The sequence below is a fragment of the Choloepus didactylus genome, chromosome 10, assembly GCF_015220235.1.
Source record: "Choloepus didactylus isolate mChoDid1 chromosome 10, mChoDid1.pri, whole genome shotgun sequence".
In the NCBI taxonomy this organism is placed as follows: Eukaryota; Metazoa; Chordata; class Mammalia; order Pilosa; family Megalonychidae; genus Choloepus; species Choloepus didactylus.
The window spans coordinates 90,552,793-90,572,577 of record NC_051316.1 but is presented as its reverse complement, the minus strand read 5'-3'; the positions used below and the strand labels follow the sequence as shown (position 1 = coordinate 90,572,577).

General features: G+C 56.6%; 1 protein-coding gene across 1 annotated transcript in view; it reads right to left on the bottom strand.

Annotated features, from left to right (window-relative positions):
* FIBCD1 (fibrinogen C domain containing 1) overlaps positions 1–19,272 on the bottom strand; it is a 38,021-nt gene extending 18,749 nt beyond the window's left edge. Inside the window, exons 1-5 of the mRNA XM_037797363.1 lie at positions 19,080–19,272; positions 18,360–18,472; positions 8,327–8,806; positions 4,051–4,210; positions 3,411–3,547 (exon numbers count right to left, since the gene is read on the bottom strand). Coding sequence (XP_037653291.1) covers positions 3,411–3,547; positions 4,051–4,210; positions 8,327–8,806; positions 18,360–18,431 — 849 coding nt within the window. The 5' untranslated portion in view covers positions 18,432–18,472; positions 19,080–19,272. The remainder of the gene's footprint in view (positions 1–3,410; positions 3,548–4,050; positions 4,211–8,326; positions 8,807–18,359; positions 18,473–19,079) is intronic.
* Between the last annotated feature and the right edge of the window lie 513 nt (positions 19,273–19,785).

Below are 19,785 nucleotides of genomic sequence, written 5' to 3'. Positions count from 1 at the left end.
CAGCCCCAGCTGCAACCTTGGGGGAGTGAACGTGTCCAGGCCTAGCTGTGTCCAGAGCTCAATGGCAGCAGCCCTGGGGCTGTGGGGTTCTCACCAGCCAACCTGTGGCCTGGCAGAGGAGGCTCTGTTCCTGGTTGCCTGGCCCTGAACTGGCTTCTCAGGCCTCCCAGGCTTCCTTGAGTATATTCCTTTTCTGCTTCAATCAGCTACTTTCCATGGCTTGCAGTGAAGACCTCTAACTCTGCAGGTGGGTAGCCCCATTTCACAGCTGAGGAAACTGAGGCTTGGGGAATTTAGGTAACTTGCCCAAGATCCCATAGCAGGATGGAGAGCCATACCCAGATCTGCCTGTGGATGATGGAGCCCAAGTGTGTAACCCTCTGGTGGAGGGGCTGGATCAAAAGCCTGTCGACTGCACGAGCGTGTCACCCCTCCCTTCTCTCCCCACTCCAGCCCAAGGATACACACACTCAGGTTATGGTCTCTGAAGCACAGCTCTCATTCCCATCTTTCCTCTAACACCCTCGATAGCTCCCCAGTACCTGGGATACTGACAACCCTAGCCTCATCTCATCCTGTGCCCCATGTCCCAGCTAACTCTCTATTCATTTCCCAATATAACCCCTGCTTTCTGACTCCAGGCGGGCTCCTGTCCCTCTTTGGGAATACCTTCTCTTTCCCACACACTCAGAAATCCCATCCTTTGAGGCTCATCAGAAATGCTCTCTTCTCCAGGAAGCATGTTCAGGGCTTTCCTCCCAGCTCTGCTGATGGTAACTTCTCACCCCAAATCTCCATAGACTCTAAGTTTCTTGGGAGGGCTGGGACAGGGACTTCCCCATTTCCATACTTCCCTAGTACCCAGTACCCAGGAGGTACTCAAAAATGTCTGCTGAACTGAAACTAAATGTGAAGCTGAGAATCCTTAAAGAGCCTATTGCTACTGCCCCTCCTTTCTGTTGTCACTGGGTGTCCCAACCACAGCCAACTTGCAGAGGCCAGGCAGCTTGCAGGGTGGTGCATGGACCTCCATGGACAGGGGTGCAGACTGTTCACTGCTCAAGGGCACCCGGCCAAGGGGACAAGGCAGGGTTGAAATATGGCTCATATCTGCTCTCCTTGCCAAGCCCTGCACCCTGGTGTGGGACCATACCTGCCTAAGAGAAGGGTCATGCATTTTTAAATTTGCATAAAGTCACCCAATGGCCAGTGGTGGCCCCGCTGAAGTAGATCTACCACCAAGCCTGAGTTACAGGAGAAGGTCAAAACCCTAGCAATTTGGAGGTGATGGGAATGGCAAGCTCATTTTCCACTGTCAGTAATTCCCTGGCTCTTCAATGGGGCTCAGCGAACTATGGCGCATGAGCCAAATCCTGCCTGCTGCTGGCTTTTGTAGGGCCTGTGAGTTAAGAATGGTTTTAACATTTTATTAATGGTTAGAAAAAAATCAAAAGAAGATTTCATGGTGCAGAAAAATTACATGAGATTCATATTTCAATGTCCATAAATAGTTGTTAGAACATAGCCAAGCCGATGCATTTACATTGTATCTATAGCTGCTTTTGCCCTCCAAACACAGAGTTAGGAGTTGCTACAGAGGCTGTCAAAATCATTGGAGACTGTAAGAGACTGTAAGGCCCACAAGCCTGAAATATTGGCTATCCAGAGACTCCCTGGGGGATGGTTTAAACTAGGGGCCTCTGTCCCACCACATCTCTCTCAGCTCCAGGGCAACTTCAGGGGAGCTGTTCCTCCCCTGTCCTTCAACTTGAGGTACAGACCTGTCACTGCCCCCACTTCCCATCCAGGCAGGAACCAGGACGCCCAGGGAAATCGCAATAGATCCTCACCAGGAAGCAGGAGGGGTCTCTGCACCAAGCAGCTGTGCCCCCACTTTATTTCTCCGACACATGCACTATGACCAGCTCTCACCATCTCCACTCCCTCCCATGCCCCCCAGCTTGGAGCAATCCCTCCCACACTCCACATGCCACACAAACTCATCCCCCTTCTAGAACATTCAGGAAGGCCCATCCCAATGCAACTAATGGATAACTAAAACAGTCAAGCATTAACTCAACAAGAAAACTAACAACCCAATCAAAAAATGGGCCAAAGACTTGGATAGACATTTCTCCAAAGAAGATATACAAATGGCCAACAAGCACATGAAAAACGCTCAAAATCATTAGCTAGTAAGAAAATGTAAATCAAAATCATGAGATACCATTTCACATCCACTAGAATGGCTATCATAAAATAATAATAAAAATGGAAAATAAGTGTTGGTAAAGATGTGGAGAAATTGGAACCCTTGTACATTTCCAGCGGGAATGTAAAACAGTGCCATTCCTCAAAAAGTTAAACATGGAATTACCATATGACCCAGCAATTCCACTCTGAGGTACATTCCAAAAGAACTGAAAACAGGAATTTGAACAAATACTTGTACAACAGTGTTCATAGCAGCATTATTCACAATAGCCAAGAGGTAGAAACAACTCAGGTGCCCGTCAGCAGATGAACAGATAAACAAAATGCAACACGTGTTTACAGTGAACTATTACTCAGCCATGAAAAGGAGTGAAGTTCTGAGACAGGCTGCAACACGGATGAACCTTAAAAACATGATGCTGAGTGAAATAAGCCAGACACAAAAGGACAAATAGTTTACAGTTTCACTTGTATGAAATACCCACAATAAGCAAATTCATCAGGACAGAAAATAGACAAGAGGCCAACAGTGGGGAGGGAGGAACTGGGGTTATTGTTTGATGGGTACAGAGTTTCTGTTTGGGGAGATGAAAAAGTTTTGATAATGGGTGCTGGTGATGGTAACACAGTATTACAAATATAATTAATACCACTTAATTGTACCTTTTAAAATGCTTAAAATGGAAAATTTTGTGTTATATGTACCTTACCACAATAAAAATAAAAATAAAAATAAAAAAGCCAGGTGTCCACACACGTTGGCCCTTGATCTCATATTAGCAATAGGTTCTCAGCAGCACGTTTCAACCCAGGACCCTACCCCGACTTGCACGACACCCAGTGAAAAACGCTGTGAATTCCGGTAGTGCTGGGGGCCCAGGGAGCACAGGTGGCTCGGTCAACAGGTGATGTGCCGGACGTCTGCTCCAGGTGGGCCACCCCAAGGGTTAACTCACTGTCTCCACCTTTTCCCATCTCAGGTTTCTCTGGGTATGGAGTTCGTCGATGAGATTACAGATTATGGCCAGGTTTGTGGGAGGCTGGGGCAGACAGGTACTGGGGCAGGGTTGGGTGAGAGGCTGCCCAGAGCACCCGCGGCTCATCTGCAGGAACAGCCTCCTGGGTCGCCCCAGGGCCTCCCCTATTTGCGGAGCCGCAAGGAAGCCGGGGCCTGGCTGAGCGCCCGGGAGACTCACCGTCCAGCCGCCGCCGTCGGTACTCATGTCGCAGTAGACCTGGAAGCCAGCCGGGTAGTGGGTGGGGAAGATGGAGTAAATGCCGTCTTCCTGCTGCCCGCTCAGGAGGATGTCCAGACAGTCCCGCGGCCGAGAGCCTGACCCAGGGCAGGGCTGTCAGCATGGCCGTCATGGGCTGGGGGCCTGGGACCCTGTGTCCACCCACCTCCCTCTCTCTGACGTCCCTATCCACCTGGCAGTGCCTCGTGTGGTCGAGAGTATGGCTCTTAGTCAGATCTGGGTTCGAGCCTTGGCTCTGCTGCTCCCTGTGTGAGTCTGGGTGAGTGAATCACCCTCTCTGAGCCTCACTGTCCTCATCAGGAGAATGGGCTTAAGGAGCCCTCAATTGTAGAGGTGAGAGAGGGCTTCCTGGGTGGACACAGATAATATGCTCAGTGATGTCTGGCCCACAGTGACTCCTCAGGAAGCAAGAGCAAGGATTCACCTGGCTGTGCGGGAAGGGGCAGGGGCTGCAGGGACAAAGCATGGGCAGTCGTGGCATTGGGTCCCTGGCAGCTCATTGCAGGGCAAATCTCACCCCAGAGTTTCCCACTTCCTAGGGCTTAGCACCCAAGTCACCGGAGGAAGGCCGCCCCCTCACCGTTGGCACAGCTCCGGGGCCGTGACCCCCTGGCAGGTGCCCTCTGAAGATCGGCCTTGACGCGGGGCTGGCCCAGACCCTGGTCCCGCTGCAGAGCGTCCAGCACGTCGCTGACAGAGTTCACCAGGTGAGCCATGTGGCCTTGGCTCTCAGAGAGAAGCTGCATGGCACAGGGGTGAACAGAGGTGGGTAGGGGCTCTGGTGGACTGTGGGGGCACCCGGCACGCCCCCTGCCAGGATGCCTTCCTGTACCACCTGTGCCCTCCCCCGAGGCTGGTTCCCACCTAATGGCAGCCCCAGCTCTGCTCCAGCCCCAGGATCCCAGTTCAAGGTGGTTGGAGGGGTCAGCCAGGCTCTGATGGAGCTGGCTGGTCAGGGACCACTAGCGCTCAGGGGACAGGGGGCCACTGCTCTGTTCCTTAGACATTTCCCTGCATGCAGCCGAGGTGAGAGTGAACTGGCAGAGGGCCTGCTGTGCAGGTAGAGGCAGCACCGGGCATCAGGCAAACCCCAACTCATCCACTTAGCAGTTACATGGCCATGGGCAAGTGGCTCAACCAGACCACGTTTCCTTACCTGAGAGAGTGGCTAATGTGCCCTCCCAGCTGGATTGTTATCAGAACCAGTGATAACATGTGGGAAGTCCCAAAACAGCCCAGGCCCATGCTGGGGGCCCTCGGTGCACGGTCCCTCTCCTTATGTGAATTTGTCTGGCATTTTCCAGGTTACTAAACATCCTCACCCTGCAATCTCTTCTGCTCCCTCCTGCAAGGTGGTGATGGTAGGGATGGCTGATCTGCACTTGACAGGTGAGGACCCAGAGCTGGGGAGGGGCCTGAGCCTTTGCGCAGGTCCCTGTGCTGCAGGCTGGGCCCGGGAATGAGCATAATGCTGCCCCACCCACCCCATCCCACCCCCAGGCAAACACCACTTTGACTTTCCTTGGCTCTCTGATGTCCATGACCTCACTGGCCCTCCACAGTGCTGCACAGAGGTGGGCCTTGAGTTGTCATCTCCTTGTGACAGATGGGGAAACTGAGGCCGACAGAGAGAGGTCCCTGGCAGGTAGAGGCTGTGCAGAGATCCCGGGCTGGGGGCAGGGGTGGGGGCCGGACTGGTGAGCAGTGGTTTGGCCTCGGGCTGTGTGGCCTGCCTGGGTTGACTTCAACTCCCTTCCCCGCTCAGCAGCCATGTCACCCTGGGGAGCGACAGAACTGAGCCTCAGTTTCCTCCTCTGGAAGGCAGGGAAACGAGGGGCGGGAGGAGATTCACAACAGTGTTCAGGTCCTGAGTGGTTCCTAAGCGCTGTCTGTTTTGATCATTCCCGCCTCCTCCTCCCGCCATCACAGTCCCCAGTCCCCGACCCCTCATCAAGGGCAGCGCCATCTCCCCAAACCTCTTGGCCATGCCCTCTGCCTGAAGGGTCTGGGGCCTGCCGACCCTCCACCCCAGTGGTCCGGGAGGCTGTGGGACCCCGTGGAGGGGAAGGCAGGGTCACGGACAGACTGCAGCCGGCCAGCCAGCGAGCCTGGAGCTTGCTGGGTCTTTACACACAGGACCTGTCAGCGCTGGCCGTTTACAAAATATGATTCTCTGCCGCATACGGAGGCAGGGGCCCTGCCAAGCCCTTTGTTTCCCTGTCAGTTTCCCCTCCGCTAGGCAGGTGATTCAGCGAGGGGAAGGCAGGGAGGGGTCGGGGAAGGTGCTGGGTTTCTCCCGGTGCTTCCCGGCAGTGTCCTATCAACGGCCCCATTGGAGGTGGGAGGAAAAGATCACCTCGGGCTTAGGGCTTGGTGCTTTAAATGGCACCCCTCTGTCCTGCCTGAGACCTGTCTTTCTGAATTGGCTCAGCCGAGACACACGCGGGAAACTCCGCCAGGACCCCCTCTTGCTAATGGGTGTGAAAGACATAGTTTAAACAAGCAAATGACTCAAGTTGAAAATGAACGTATAAACATGACCCAACTTAGTGAGAAGTCAGTCCCTGCTCGCTGAGCTGCACAGATGCGCCAGAAGACCGGGCACTTTTAGGGGCAGTGAAACCAGAGTTGCTGCTTCGGGCCCTCAGCAGTTGTGAAACTGGGCTTAGACAAGGCGCTCTGCTGCTGCGAGCCTCAGTCTGCCCTTCTGTAGAACGGGGAAAGAATCCTCCTTACCCTTTGAGGACAAACGGTATGGGCTCAGCAAATGGTGGTTCCCATCATCACTGTTATAAAAGGGATTTTAAGTGGCGGCTTCCCATAGCTTTCAACTTCAGTTTACAAATCAATTTCCACCATAATATTAAAAGATGCTGATGATGCAGGCAGTTGGCACTTCTCAAACACCAGACACCAGGCCAAGCCCTGCCCAGCCAGGAGTTCAAAGAATCCCGGCAGGTGTGTACTGTGCTACCCCAATTTTACAGGTGAGACAACCCAGCCCAGAGAGGGGGAGGCACCTGCCTGAGGCCCCCAGCTGGGATGTGGTGGACCCCGGAATGGATCCCAGATCCCTGACTCAAACCCTCAAGGCTGAAGCTCCCCACACATCTGCTCCCAAAACAGTGGCTTCAGATGCTGGTGCACCTGAGAGTCTGGGTGCTAATTCAAGTGCAGATTCACTCCCATCCCACCAAGTGGATCCAGGGCCCAGGAGCCTGCCTTTTCACAAGTGTCCCTGGCAATTCTGACCCAGGGTGCCCAAGGGTTTCCCTTTAAGAAACCCAGGTCTGTGTGGATCAGCTGAGCATCTGGTTAGCTTAAAGCCATGGCTGGCTGCTTCTGAACAAGACGCAAAGACGAATTGTCTCTGAAATCACCCTGAGTCTGTGGGAAATGAGTCAAATTAAACATTTTTGGAGAAGTAAATATATCAGGTGAGCCGGCACACTCCTGGGCCCCAGAGAGGCTATTCGTTTTGCAGGAAGAGGTGTATGGCTCTGAGCAGGTTGTGGGGCAGGGGAATTCTGAGCCCCCCCACCCCCACCCCAGCTGTAGGGGTGAGCGCCTTTGTGGGCCAAGTCTGAGCTGACCGAGGGCCAAGCAATTTGGAGAGCGAGGTGGGGGCCTGAATCTCTCGGGCAGTCCAGAGGTCTCGCAGGCCCTGCTGCCAACAGCTGAGGAAGCTGCAGATGGAGGGGCAGCAGGAAGGCCAGCTCAGCACCCCCCACCACCCCACGGGCGGGAAGCTGCCTTCCCATCAGTCACCCAGACAGGGTGATGAGAATGGTAATTTCTCCAACTGCAGCCCTCAGAGGGAGGGAAAGGGCCCATTGCACACGAGCTGTCGGGTGACTAGACAACCTGGTCATCCTTGGGGTCTGGGCGGGAGATGGGTGGAAGGGGCTCGTGGGGGTGGGGGACTTGCATCCCATCTGCTAAGGATCTGAGTCACAGCGGTGACGTGCTGCAGGGCTGGTGGCTGGACGGTGCTGGGGGGACAGATCCTGGGCCTGATCTGGGCTCTATACCTTGTACAAATCACTGTCCCTTCTTGAGCCTCAGTTTTCTCTTCTGGAAAACAGCAGAAGGCAGATGAGCTGGTCCTAAATCCCTGATCCTAGAAAGGGGAAATTTTTGCTGGTGCTCCAGGCATGGTCTCTGAGCCAATGTTGGAACCTCCTCACTCACACCTAACCGGGGCTTGCAGGGACCTGGCTTGGCTCTGGGTGGGCAAGGACGGAGGGGAGGTGGCGGCTTGTGACCGGCTGAGGGTCTGGTTGGGCTCCCTCGCCTGGTCTCTCCTTCCTGGAAAGCCGTGGGCACTGCCTGGCAGTGAAGTGGGGGGAGCTGGGGAGAGGGAGTTTAGCCCCATCTGGGGCACAGATGGGGTGAGGGCTTGCCACTGCCCAACCAGGTGACCTTGAGCAAGTCACATCCCCTCCCTGAGCCTCAATTTGCTTGTCCATTGATGGAGGCAATGGCCTGCCTCCCCTGAATCTCATCTGCGTCCTGGAGAGCCTGGGAGGCCCCTCAAGCCCTGGATTTGGCCTGACCGTTGGGTGCCACAGACTGTTACAGAAACACCCTGAGTTAGTAGAACAGCATGGCAGGGGAGAAACTGGGTTTGAGTGCTTGAGCAGCTACTCAGCAGCTGTGTGGCCTTGGGTAAGAGACTTTACCTCTCTGAGCCTCGTTTGTGCATCTGTAAATGGGAAAAATCAGAGCCCCTCTGTCCCAGGCACTTAGGGATTGAGGGAGGTCATGGACATCAGGTGCCCAGCACAGGGCCTGCATGCAATGGCAGCAACCCCACCCCCCTGCCCGGACCCCGAGATTCAGAACCTACCACTTACCTGGATGAGGCGGCCCTGCTCACTCTGCAGGGCACTAAGCCCCTGGCCCAGGGTGCCGTGCCCCTTCCGCAGCCCCACGCACTCTGCCTGCAGCTCCGAGGCCCGGGCCAGCAGCCGGGGCAGCTGCTCGGCCAGCGTGTCCAGCAGCGCCTGCTCCTGCTCCCCCGCCAGCCGCGGCTCGGCCTGGTGCTGGGTCAGCGCCTGCAGCACCGAGGCCTGGGCGCCCTCCAGGCGGGAGAAGCCGTCCGTGAGGTCGGGGCAGCGGGGGTCGATGAGGATGCTGAGACGCGAGCTGTCGGCTCTCTCCACGGTGACCAGGGCGCTGTTGGCCCCGGCCGGCCCGGTGCTGACCACGGGCGGGGGGGCCGTGCCGGGCACGCGGGCGTGGTTCAGGAAGAGCACAGCGCCGGTGACGGCCACGGCCAGCAGCACAGCCAGGGACAGCAGCACAGTGCACAGTACGTAGCTGCAGCTCGGCCGCTGCGGGCCAGCCCGGGGCACAGGGACGCAGGGACGGACGGACAGACAGGCAGAGAGAAGGGGCACAGCATTAGAGGTGGGCCTGGCCTCGGGCTCCGCTCCTTGGGGAAGGCCCAGGGAGCCCCAGGGCTGAGGTCTCTGGCCTTTGTGAGGCCCAAACACGGCTCAGAGGACCCTCTTCTTGGGGGGTGGGGTGGGGTGGGGTCTACAGAGAGAGCAATGAGGGACAAGCATGGTGAAGAGTGTTCCAGAGGGAGGCAGAGAGTCAAGGACGCACGCAAAGACACGGCCAGAGTGAGTGAGCAGGAGGCGCAGGGAGACAGAGAAGGAGAGAGAAGATGGAGAGAGCCAGAGGCCCGGAAGAGCAAGAGAAACGCATGGAGAGGGAGATACAAGGAAACGGAGATGGAGGGGTGAAGAGGTGGGACAGACAGATGGAAAGCCACCTTCCCTGGGCTGCCCTTGCTTCTGCCCCTTCCCACATGGTGTGGGCACAGTGGCCAGTTGTGCAGCCCCCACCCCACCCCCCAGCTCCTCCTCTGCTCCTGCGGATGGGAGGATGCGGCACAAAACTGCAGACATGGCGCCTGCACTCAGGAATGTCCTCGCTCATGCCTGAAGTATTTGAGGCTGCCGGGCCACACGCAGGAGGGACTGAGAGAGCCAGTGCTCTTGCTGGGGCTGAGCCTTGGTGACCATGTAGGCACTGAGGTTTGAGTGAGCCGGGGAGGGGCCGGGGACTCCGAGGGTGGGTGGGTGGGTTGGGGGACTCTATCCCTGGAGCCCTCCCTGATCTGGTCAGGCTAGAGGCAAAGACTCAGGCCTTACAGCCAGACGGGACTGGATTCAGGTCCATGCGTGCCATTTCGAGCTCCATGGCTTTGGGCGAAAGACCTCACCTCCTAGGGCCTCCGTTTCCCCACCTGTCACCCACCTGTCCTGGTTAGTGAGATTACATGGGTACATGCCTTCGGACTCAGGAAGAGAGCTGTCATGATGGCAGCAACGATGTTAAAAATCATCACGCCACTGTCTCAGTGGAAGGAGAGCCCTGGGGTCAGGAGTGCCCGTTGCTACAGGTCTTTCCAAATGGAGCACCCACATTCCACGGGTCCCCAGCAGCCTCTGCAGGCCTATGAGGCTGGCTCCCAGTCCCAAGGGCTGAGTGGCCACTGGAGCAGCCCTCTCCCCATCCCTCTCTCTTGGCTGGACAAACACCAAGTAGCTAGCTGCGGTGCGATGGCCTCCTCCCTCCCTCCCTCCGGTGAGGCCAGGCCTGAGGCAGCTGGCGGCTGTGAATCCCAGAACAGGGAATAAACGGAGGCAGGGCAGACATGGTCACAATCAGGTCTCTTATGCGGGGTCCTACCAACAAAGGAAGCTGCCGCTGAAGTGTAGCTTGTAATCAAATCGGGTGGGGCTCCCCAAAGCACTTGGCAGGTGCCCAATCCATACGAGGCACCACAACTTGGGAGCAAAAGCTTTTGGGGGCCCAGATCCACTGCACTGAATCACTCACAGTCCAAAGGGAGCTTGGAAAGCAACCACTGAGCGTTTTGCACATGGGGAAACTGAGGCCCAGAGAGGGCAAGGGGCTTGCCAGAGTCACTCAGCATATTAGAATCAGAGCTTGGACTCCAGCCTCCCACCCAGGCGCCCTCTACAACAGAATTTCCTCAATTCTGAGACACACACTTTCCCTCCGCACTTTAAACATTCTGAATCTGAGATGTATCTTTAAATGAGTTAGTATATTAAAGCACTTGGAGCCATGCCTGACACACTGTGTGTGTGCAATAAATATTAGCCATTTTTATTATCTCATGATCAATGTGCACACTGTATCTGGAAGTGATTTTTTTTTCCACCCAAAGTGTTATTTCTGTGTGTCACTGATGCTGAGATGTATCTTCCCCTTTTCCACATTTTAACACCACTGACATTGGGGGACTTCTTACGATTGTAATTGACATCTTTTTTCTTTCTTAGTGATGCATAAAATAGTAATGCCTCTTGCATCATTGTATCTTACTACTGAGAAAATACAGTAGAGCAAACAGCTTCTTCCCCATAAATCCAAATTCTTTAAGTAACTCCTGAATCTTCTCTTTGGCACCAAGGAAGGAGTCTGTTTTGCCGGCAAGATGACGGGAGAATTCCGTGGCCTGTCCCTGCAGTGATGGCTCCCCCAGAGCTCACTGCCCACCCTTCTCTCTCCACACACTGCTAAGACTCCTGGTGGAACACACGTCTATACCCACAATCAGACCTGAATGCTTTAATTCCCCCAGGGCTTTGCACATGCCGCTCCCTCTGCCTGGAACATCCAGTTCCCCTGCTCCCCTTACCCTGGCCTAGTTTGTTCTCTTCTTTCAGGTCTCAGTGGAGACAAGACACCTCTTCCAGGAAGCATTCCTTGACTGTCTCAGCACTCCCCCTTTCCCAGCTTGGGAAGTGCTCCTCCTCCATGCTCCCACGGTCCTCTATGCTCCCCCTACGGTGATGCTTATCAAGATTGATAGTCATCAGCTTTGACTTCATTCATTCATTTATTCATTCAAATATCCATTCAACATTCACTATGTCTCACCAAGACCCAGGCTCTGGACCATTTCCTGAGGAGACAGCAGTGGACAAGTTATGTCCCATGTCCTGTGCTTTTAAGGTTGAAAGGGTACAGATTCCATTGGGAATCTGATGAAAGCTGAGGACACAATTTCTGGGGATTGGGACTGATGAATCCCAGGTCCAGAAAACACCCTGGACTGTGACGCCCCTGATGGCAGGGACCTGGTGAATATATTCTGCTCATTGCCTGGCACAGAGCAGTCCTGATGGCTTATTGTTGGATGAAAGGAAAGGAGGGAGGAAGGGAAAGAAGGAAAGAAAGGTGAATGGGTGGAAGGACAGACAGAAGGCAGGAAGGATCGGTCTGGTCTATCGTGTCTCGGTGACAATGCCGCCTTGGGGAGAGGTGTGGCATTCCCGGGGTCCGCAGTGCTGGTCCTGGCTGAGGCTCATGCCCTCCCTGTTGGGCCCTGAATCCCATGGCCTCTGACGCTGTGCCCACCTCTGAGAGTGGCATGGAGTGAAGGCCACCTCCAGGCCACTCCACATCCCCAACCACCCGTGGGTCAGCAGCTTCCAGACCAGCGGGCACCACCTTTCCACTGTCACTCCTCGAACACTTACCACTCTCCTGTCAACTAACCCCCTGTGGTTGACACTATGGTTGAATTCATTTTGCAGATGGGAAAACCAAGACCCAGAAAAGAAAAAGCTCTCACCCCCAGCGACACAGGGAGCAGGGGTAGAGCCACCGTTGGCACCCAGGGCTGGGGGGCTCCAGAAGTGTACCCACCGTGCCAAGGCTGCTTTCTGAGCCATCCTGCTCTGCTCTTCCCCCTGCTAAAGCATGACTTGGGTTGCAGAGACAAATCTCTGTGTCAGCAAGGCCCTGCCGTGCTCACTCTTCAAGTACATCCATCTGTAGAGACACCTTGCCCCAAGCGGCTGTGAGCCACATCCTCAGACCGTGTGGCATTAAGGTCTCCTGGCTGGCGGGGTGGGGGATGAGCTGGCAGAGAGGCCAGCCAGCTCCAGGGCCCCAGCCCTATCGGGCACCCTCATTCCACCCACACCCAGGTCCCTGGTGGGGAGGCAGAGGTGCAGAGGAGGCGAGGGGCTGGAGAAAGATGCAGGGGGTCTGCGGAGGAAAGGTGGACGGGGAGGGGATGGTGGAGCTTGGAGATGAAACAGGCCACTCAGCAGAGGAGAATTAGTCTTTAGAGACCACCTTAAAGATGTACTGTTCGCTTTTATGGTCTGTCGTTTATGTGTCTCACGAAGAAATCTGCCTGCGATAATAAGGGTGAGCAGCCCAACGAGTTAGCTGTGGGGCTGGAGCTTATTAATCAGCCTTGGCCAAGGGTGCACAGCCTGGCACCTGTGGGCAGTGCACGCAGACACCCCTGCCCCTCCAGGGCAAGGAGCCCCCGGGGAGACTGGGAAGGTATCCCAAGGCTGCGTGGCTCCAGAGGGGTCAGGAGACTGGGGTTCAAGTTCCACTTCTACCACTAACTGCCTGGAGGAAGCTGGCTTCGTTCCATGTGACCCCCAGTACCTGGCTTGGGGTCAACAGCTTCCTAGGAAGCCCTGGTCAAGGTGAGGACAAGATGCGTTCGTGCCAGGGTGGAGGCAGGAGGCCTGAAGCCCTGGAGATGCCCCAATTGTGGGGTGACATCTGTTGAGGCTGCCTCCTCCACGTCCCCAGCCCCCAGAGGCAGCTTTGGGGGCCTGAGGGAGGAAAGGAGGGCTCAGGTGGAAGGGTCCCCTTCTTCCTTACTTTCTAAGGGAGCCTTCCCCTGGTATTCCCCAGGGTGGACTGAGCGACCACACTCCTTGGATGAAAGTGAGAAGAAGAAAGTTCCCTCCTCCCGTCTCCACGGGGAGCAGGGCAAGGCTGGATAGGGTGTGGGCCGCTGCCCTGGTATCAGATGGATGTCTCGGCCAAAGGCAGGACAGCTGTTCATCCTGAAAGAACCGTGTCTTGGGGCTTCAGGTGGGGAAAACCAAGGGCAGGGTGGGTGAGTGTGGCCTGGGGCCTGGCAGGGGCCGTCAGTACCGAGCAGGGGTGTGGCCTGTGGGGTCAATGAGGAGAGTGGGCCACCCAGCACCCCTGGGGGGATTCCTTCTCACCTCTCCCCAGGTTGCATCTGCTGCTGCAGCCGGGGCTGAATTCGGACCCCCTGGGTCCTGGAGACCCCCTGGAGGTGAGGGCTGGTTGTTCTGCTTGCTCTTCTGAGGTCCCAGGGACTTAAGGAAAGGGTCTGCAGGCTTCTGCACAAGCTCTGAAGAGCTCCCTGGCCTGCTGGAAGCCATGCAGAGGGGCACCCAAAGCCTCAGGCCCCCAGGATGGTCCCAGGAGTGGCTGAAGACGTCCAAGGGGACAAAGAGACAGGAGCTGCCCTCACTGTCCCCCTCCTGGAGGCCCCAAGCTCCCCAAGCTCTCTCTCTCTCCAGGGAGCACTTGGCTCTGGGCCCATTCTGGGGTGGGGGTGGGGTGTCTCCAGATGTTACCTGTGTAGGTCTTTTCCCCCACCCCACCTCCCCAACGGCTCCTGGCCTCCTGGATGGTGCACCCAGGCCTCTCGCCCAAAACAGGATCTCTCAAACCACCCCAAACCTAAGCCCTCCTGAGTTTCCCAATCCGGAGGATGGCACCAGTCCCCGAGCTGCCCCCTCCAAAGTTGGGCTCCCTCCCCCCACCCCAGCCAGTCACCAGGCTGTCCACTCTGCCTCCTCCAATCCCTCTGACCCCTCTGCCTGCTTCTGCCTACACTCCCTCTCCTGCCCCGTCCCGGCCCCATCACCTGCTTCTGAATCACTGATGATGGCCTTGCCGCCTCCCAGCCCCGCTAAACCATTCTCCACCCAGCAGCCAAGGACTTTTCTTAAAAGCAAAGCAGACCAGGATACTTCCTAGCTTAAACTCCTCCAGGGCTACCAGAGCCTCAGGAGTAGGCCCCGCAGATCCCTGCAGCCTAGGGCACCTGCAGGCTCCTGCTCCCTGAGCTTCATCTCTTGAGAGCACTCCCACCCCTGTCTTGTTCTCTCTGACTGCCCTGTCCTCCTTTCATTCCCCCAACATGCCTTGATCTCCCTTGGCATATGCTGCTCCTTTCACTGGAACTATACATTTGCATCTGACTCAGTCTTGGTTTAAACATCACCTCCTCCAGGAAGCCCTCCTTTCAACCCCCCCACCCCTGGCCGAGCCAGGAGCCTCCTCAGGACTCCTGACCCCTGCCCCCCCCATCATACCCCACACCACTGAGCTAAAGAGCTCCATGGGGCAGGATGGCACCCAGAGGAGGGTCTCGGGAAATGACAACTGAAGGAAGGAGTCCTTGACTTGTAATCCCTTTGTGGGCCTCTGCTTCTCTTGTTTCACTCTCTTCCCCCAACTCATGCCTAACACAGTGACTCTTTAGTGACTTCAACTCAAACCCCAGGGAAAAAGCGGAAAGAGGTATATACCTTTTTCTTTATAGTGCCCATCATGTTTTTTTTATAATACCTGACTTGTGAGTTTGTCTCCCCTACGAGACTTTAAGTTCCCTGAGGCCCAGAGTGTATCTGCCAGGTTTGGGGCTGTATCTCCTAGTGCAAGGTAGGGACTCTACAAATAGTTGTTAAATGAATTAAATACAGAAGGTATTTAGGTCAGACATCAGGAAGAACTTCCCAATGAGATTTCTTTTTTTTCTTTCTGGAATGTTTTTAGGACATTTTGAAAGTATCAGAGAACAAACACACTGCTTGGGATGGGTGGCCTTGAGCCACAAATGTTGACTTTCCCCTAGGGCAGTGAGGACTGGGGACTGCTCAGAAACATGGGCCCCCTGACCGAGGCGTTTACAGGGTAACTTTCTGCCCTACACTCAGGGACTAGAAAAATCATGTCTGTTTCTAGACCTTTTCATCTGAGCAATCCCAAATTCCTGGCAAATATCATTTCACCATCATCTCCCTGCCCCAAGGGTGTGAGAGCTCCTTCATTTTGCAGGTAGAAAAGGGACACTCTAAGAAAGTCAGGCAACTTGTCCAAGTTCACCCAGCAAATAAGATGCTTAGGCAGACAGGGCCGGGACAGAGGCGGCCCGAGGCAGTTCCCAGAAACGGCAGCACTGGGACGCAGGCCTTTCCTTGGCAGTGGGGACAGTGGGTGCCCTGAGAACCACACAGCCCTGACACCAGGGCCCTCTTCTGGGGAATCACCAGGCAGAGTGGACAGGACAGCCAGCCTCTTCTCCCCCAGAGGTGCTCATCTGCTGCCCAGGAGGACCCAGATTCAGGTCCAAGCTCCGACTATTTTAGCCTTGATTTCCTCGTCTGGGTCAAATGGGTTGACCCTGTCCAATGGGTTAATCATCCTTGCTGTCAACGTCCCAGGGTGGCTGTAACTAAGAAATGGACGAGGTAGATGTGAGAACAACTGGTGCTGAGCACGGCATCAGCGTTTATTCCCCCGGAGGAAGTGCGCGTTACAGAACCTTGGCCTGCCCTTCTCGTGGGAGCTAATGATTGGATTCCCTGGTGGGCAGAGGAAAGACCAGAACTGACAACCTGTGAGAGGGGACAGGCTGCTTTGAACACGATCCTCCTCTCAGGTGCACAGTGCTTTACAGTTTGCAACATACACCAGTATATCACTTGACCCAATAATAATGCTTGTGAAAGGAGGAGGAAGCAGAGATTGCTGCTCCCATTTTACAGATGACAAAGCCCAGGCTCAGAGAGGCGGGATAAGTTACCCAGAGTCACATAGCATGTCAATGGCCTAGATACTAGAAGCCAGGGAGGAAAGCAGGGGAGGGCAGACCCAGATGTGGGCAGGTGAGACAAGGTTCCCTCTTTCAACAATGGGCACAGGAAAGACCGTGCCTCTTGTCTGAAGTTTTGAACAAGCCTAGAGCTGGCAGAGGGGGCAACATGTGTCTCCAAGAGGGTGGGGAGAAGAGGCGGTATTTGACATTGGCCCCAGCCCCTGGGGCCTCAACCTTGCTCTGCCTCCAATGCCAGGGGGCTGATTGCTGGGCTCTGGCCTGGTGGCAACTGGAATCTATGCCCCCAGGGACAAGCAGAGGGAGGCTGGAGCTGGCCCAGGAGGCCTTGAAGCCACATTTCAAACAGACCCCCCAGAAGCCACCTCCCCTCCAGACACAGCAGCACTTGCTGCCTTCTCTCCCATGGCGCCGCCTAACCAGGACTCCATAAAATTCAGTTCAGCAAATGCCTTCCACTCTTCCACAGGTTGCATGGTAACATCGGGGCTTGGGTCCAGGGGGAGAAAGACTGAGTGTCAAAAGGAAGCTCCTGATGGGTGCTTAGGGCTGGGGTACAAGGTAGTGAGATAAGGGCAGCTGAGAGGTACAGGTTAAATGCTGCAGGGACTTCCAGGCACAGTGGCTGGGCATCAGAGAAGGCTTCCCAGAGGAGGTGGCATTGGAGCCAGGTCTGCACTAAGTTTTGAAGTATATGTAGGGTTTTCCTGAGTGAAGATTTGTGTGTGTGTGTGTGTGTGTGCTGGGGAGCTTGGTAACACTGACAAAATGAGATGAGCAAAGGTCTGGAGATGGGACAGCCTGTTGTGGGGGCCGGGGTTGGAAAATGGTCAGTACTTCTAAGGTGACTAAAGGGAAGAGAGAATGGGCCAGGCTTGGGATGGCCTTGAATGACAAGTTCAGGAGCTGGGACTGCTCTCGCTAAGGGCGGAGAAAGTCAGATCTCAGCAGGAGGTGATTTGTTTTCTGGGAACGGCTTGGGTGTGGACCTGCCCTGAACTAGGAGTTAGTCTGCCCTTGGGGAGGCTCTGGGAGAGGCTTGGGGTCAAACCCAGGTGTGAATCCTAGCTCTTCTGCTAACATGCTGTTGCTTTGGGCACATCCTTGGTCAGTGGAAAGTGAGGTGGTACAGAAGGATGGGAAAGGGCTTTGCAAACTGTAGGGGGCTGGGTCCCCACAACATGGCAGTGTCACTCCAGAAATACAAGCAGGTTGCAGCTCCTGAGAGTGAGGGGCCGCCAAGCCCTGCCCCCTGCTACGGCTGCAAACACGAACTGTGCCTTCCTCAATGACATCAGTCTGGAAGAAGTTTAAAATTTTAAATGGGCAGCCCCATTATTTCCTCTCCTTGGTGAGTGGGACCTCCTCATCTAGCCTGCCTGTCCCAATCCCTTGGAGACCCCGCCTGGGGCAGCCCTGGAGCTGTCCCTCTGTCTCAGCTTCCCGTCTCCAGCCGCCTCTCTGGCCAGCCTTGGAGCTGCTCTCAACCCCAACTGGGGCCACAGCCCCGGGCACCCTTCAAGAACCCCCGACTCCACCACTCCTGAAGAGGCAGCAAGGAGGGTGGAATGAACCAGCCCTGGAGTGCACAGACCAGAGTTCAAATCCCAGCAGAGCTGAGTGGCTTCAGGCAGGAGCTGACGTTCTCTGAGCCTTCCTTTCCTGGACTGTTAAAGCCTTAGAATCATAATATCCAGCGTCCTATACTAGATGAATGTTTATGGCTCTCCAACTCTATGGGGGCCCTGGCTAAAGCATGAGGATTCAGAGAAGACCCAGGGCTTCAGGTCCTGGTTTTGAAGCTCAGGATATTGGTGCCAGGCACCTGGCACAGACTTGTGCCTAGAGTGGGCACTTAGAAATTGGTTAAGATGCCCATTATATAGGTGAGGAAATGGAGGCACAGCAAGGGGCAGGATTTCTCTGTTGTCACAGAACGAACTAACAGGCCAGTCTCCTGCCCCCCCACTCCCAGCCCCTTCGTACACGTGTGCGCCAAGGATCTCTGCCGGTGGCGCCATCTGCACCCTGAACCCGGAGTTCAAGCTTCTGCCGGGGGGAGGAGGAGAGGAGGGCGTTCGCCCCGCCCCAGGCCTCCCCACCGTGCGCCCCAAACTCCAGCCCTCGGGCTCAACGCCCACCCCACCGGCGGGAGGCACCACCACCTCGCCAACAGCTTGGGCCCAATGCCCCCGACCCAAGCGTACCTGCGGCTTCTCGCGCGGCGCGTCCTCAAGTTGAGAAGCGCCGCCCATGGTCTTCCACCGGTCGTTGACCATCTTCCGGCAGGGTTGGCGGGGGCGCCCGGCCAGGCGCGCCGCTGCGGAGCGCAGAGGCGCTGAGGTGAGCGCGGGCTCGGGCGCGGGACGCGCTCTGCCTTCCAGGTCCCTGCCTCGGTGCCCCGCGCCGGGGCGGCCCGGGCAAGCGGGCGTGTGTGCGTGAGCCGTGTGTGTGTGTGTGTGTGTCTGTGTGCGCCACTGTGTGCGCGGGTATGAGTGCGGATGAGAGCGGGAGCGGGAACGCGAGCGCGGGAGCCGCCGACTACCCGCCCGCCGCTCGCGCTGCGCGCCGTCCCCGCTCTCCGCTCCCGCGCCTCCTCCTGCGCGCTCCTCTCCCTCCCTTCCTCCTTCCCTCTCTCCCTCCCTCCCTTCTTCTCAATCTGCGTGTCTTTTGGTCTCGAACTCTCTTTGCCTTTTCTTTTGCTCCTCCGGTCTCCCCGCCCCACCACCGCTCTAAAGCACACACACCGCGGACTGAGATAGTTAAACTCCACCTCAAAAAAGGTCAAGATTTAAAGGAAGCAGAACTCTGGTGCTCAGACCACTGTGGCCAGGGAGGAAGGCCTCAAACCGCCAGGACGGGACCTGAAACCCCCCAGCGATGGCTCTGCACAAACTTCCGATCGAGCCAGACTCGCGCGAACTCACCGTGCACCGAGGGCACAGCGCCCCGGCCGGTCCCGTGAGCGCCCTCGCCAGGCCGTCGGGCAACTCCCGGCAGTGGGCGCCGCGCTCCTCCTGGCTCCCTCCGAGCTCCGGGCGCAGTGTTCACCCTGGGATCCGGACTGGGCTGGGGGTCGGGGCCAACGATGGTCTGTCCCCTGAGGGTTTCCGAGGTCTCTGTCCGGGCCCCGGGACAAGTGCGTCCAGCCTGGGAGCCTCACGCGCCCCCTCCACCCCCCACCCCGGCACCTCCTTCCTCCGGACCCCGCCTCGCGGGCTGAAGAGGGTCCCCGACGCCGCAATAGCCGTCGCTGCTGCGGTTGCGAGTAAGAGCGGCTCCACGCTGTGCCCGCGCGCTCGCGGCCGATGGCCCGCGTTTCCCAGGCGCGCCCCGCGCCGTCTCAGCCCCCGCCTCCTCCTCTGCCTGGGAGGAGGAGTACTTCTTAGCGCCGGGGGGGGGGGGGGTACTTCTTAGGTGCCCCCTCCCACCAGCGACACTTTTAAAAGCATTTAATCCGCCCCGAGCAGCCTTCGGAAGCAATTGACAGAAAGTCCTTAATTTGCGCTGTTAACGAGCTGTTATTGTGGTTTCTGACCGGGAGGCGCCCACACGGCCCGACGCCGCGTTCCCGGCCGATTTCCCCTCCCCCGTCCTTTCTGCGGCCCCCTATCTTCTCTCCCTCCCGCCCAG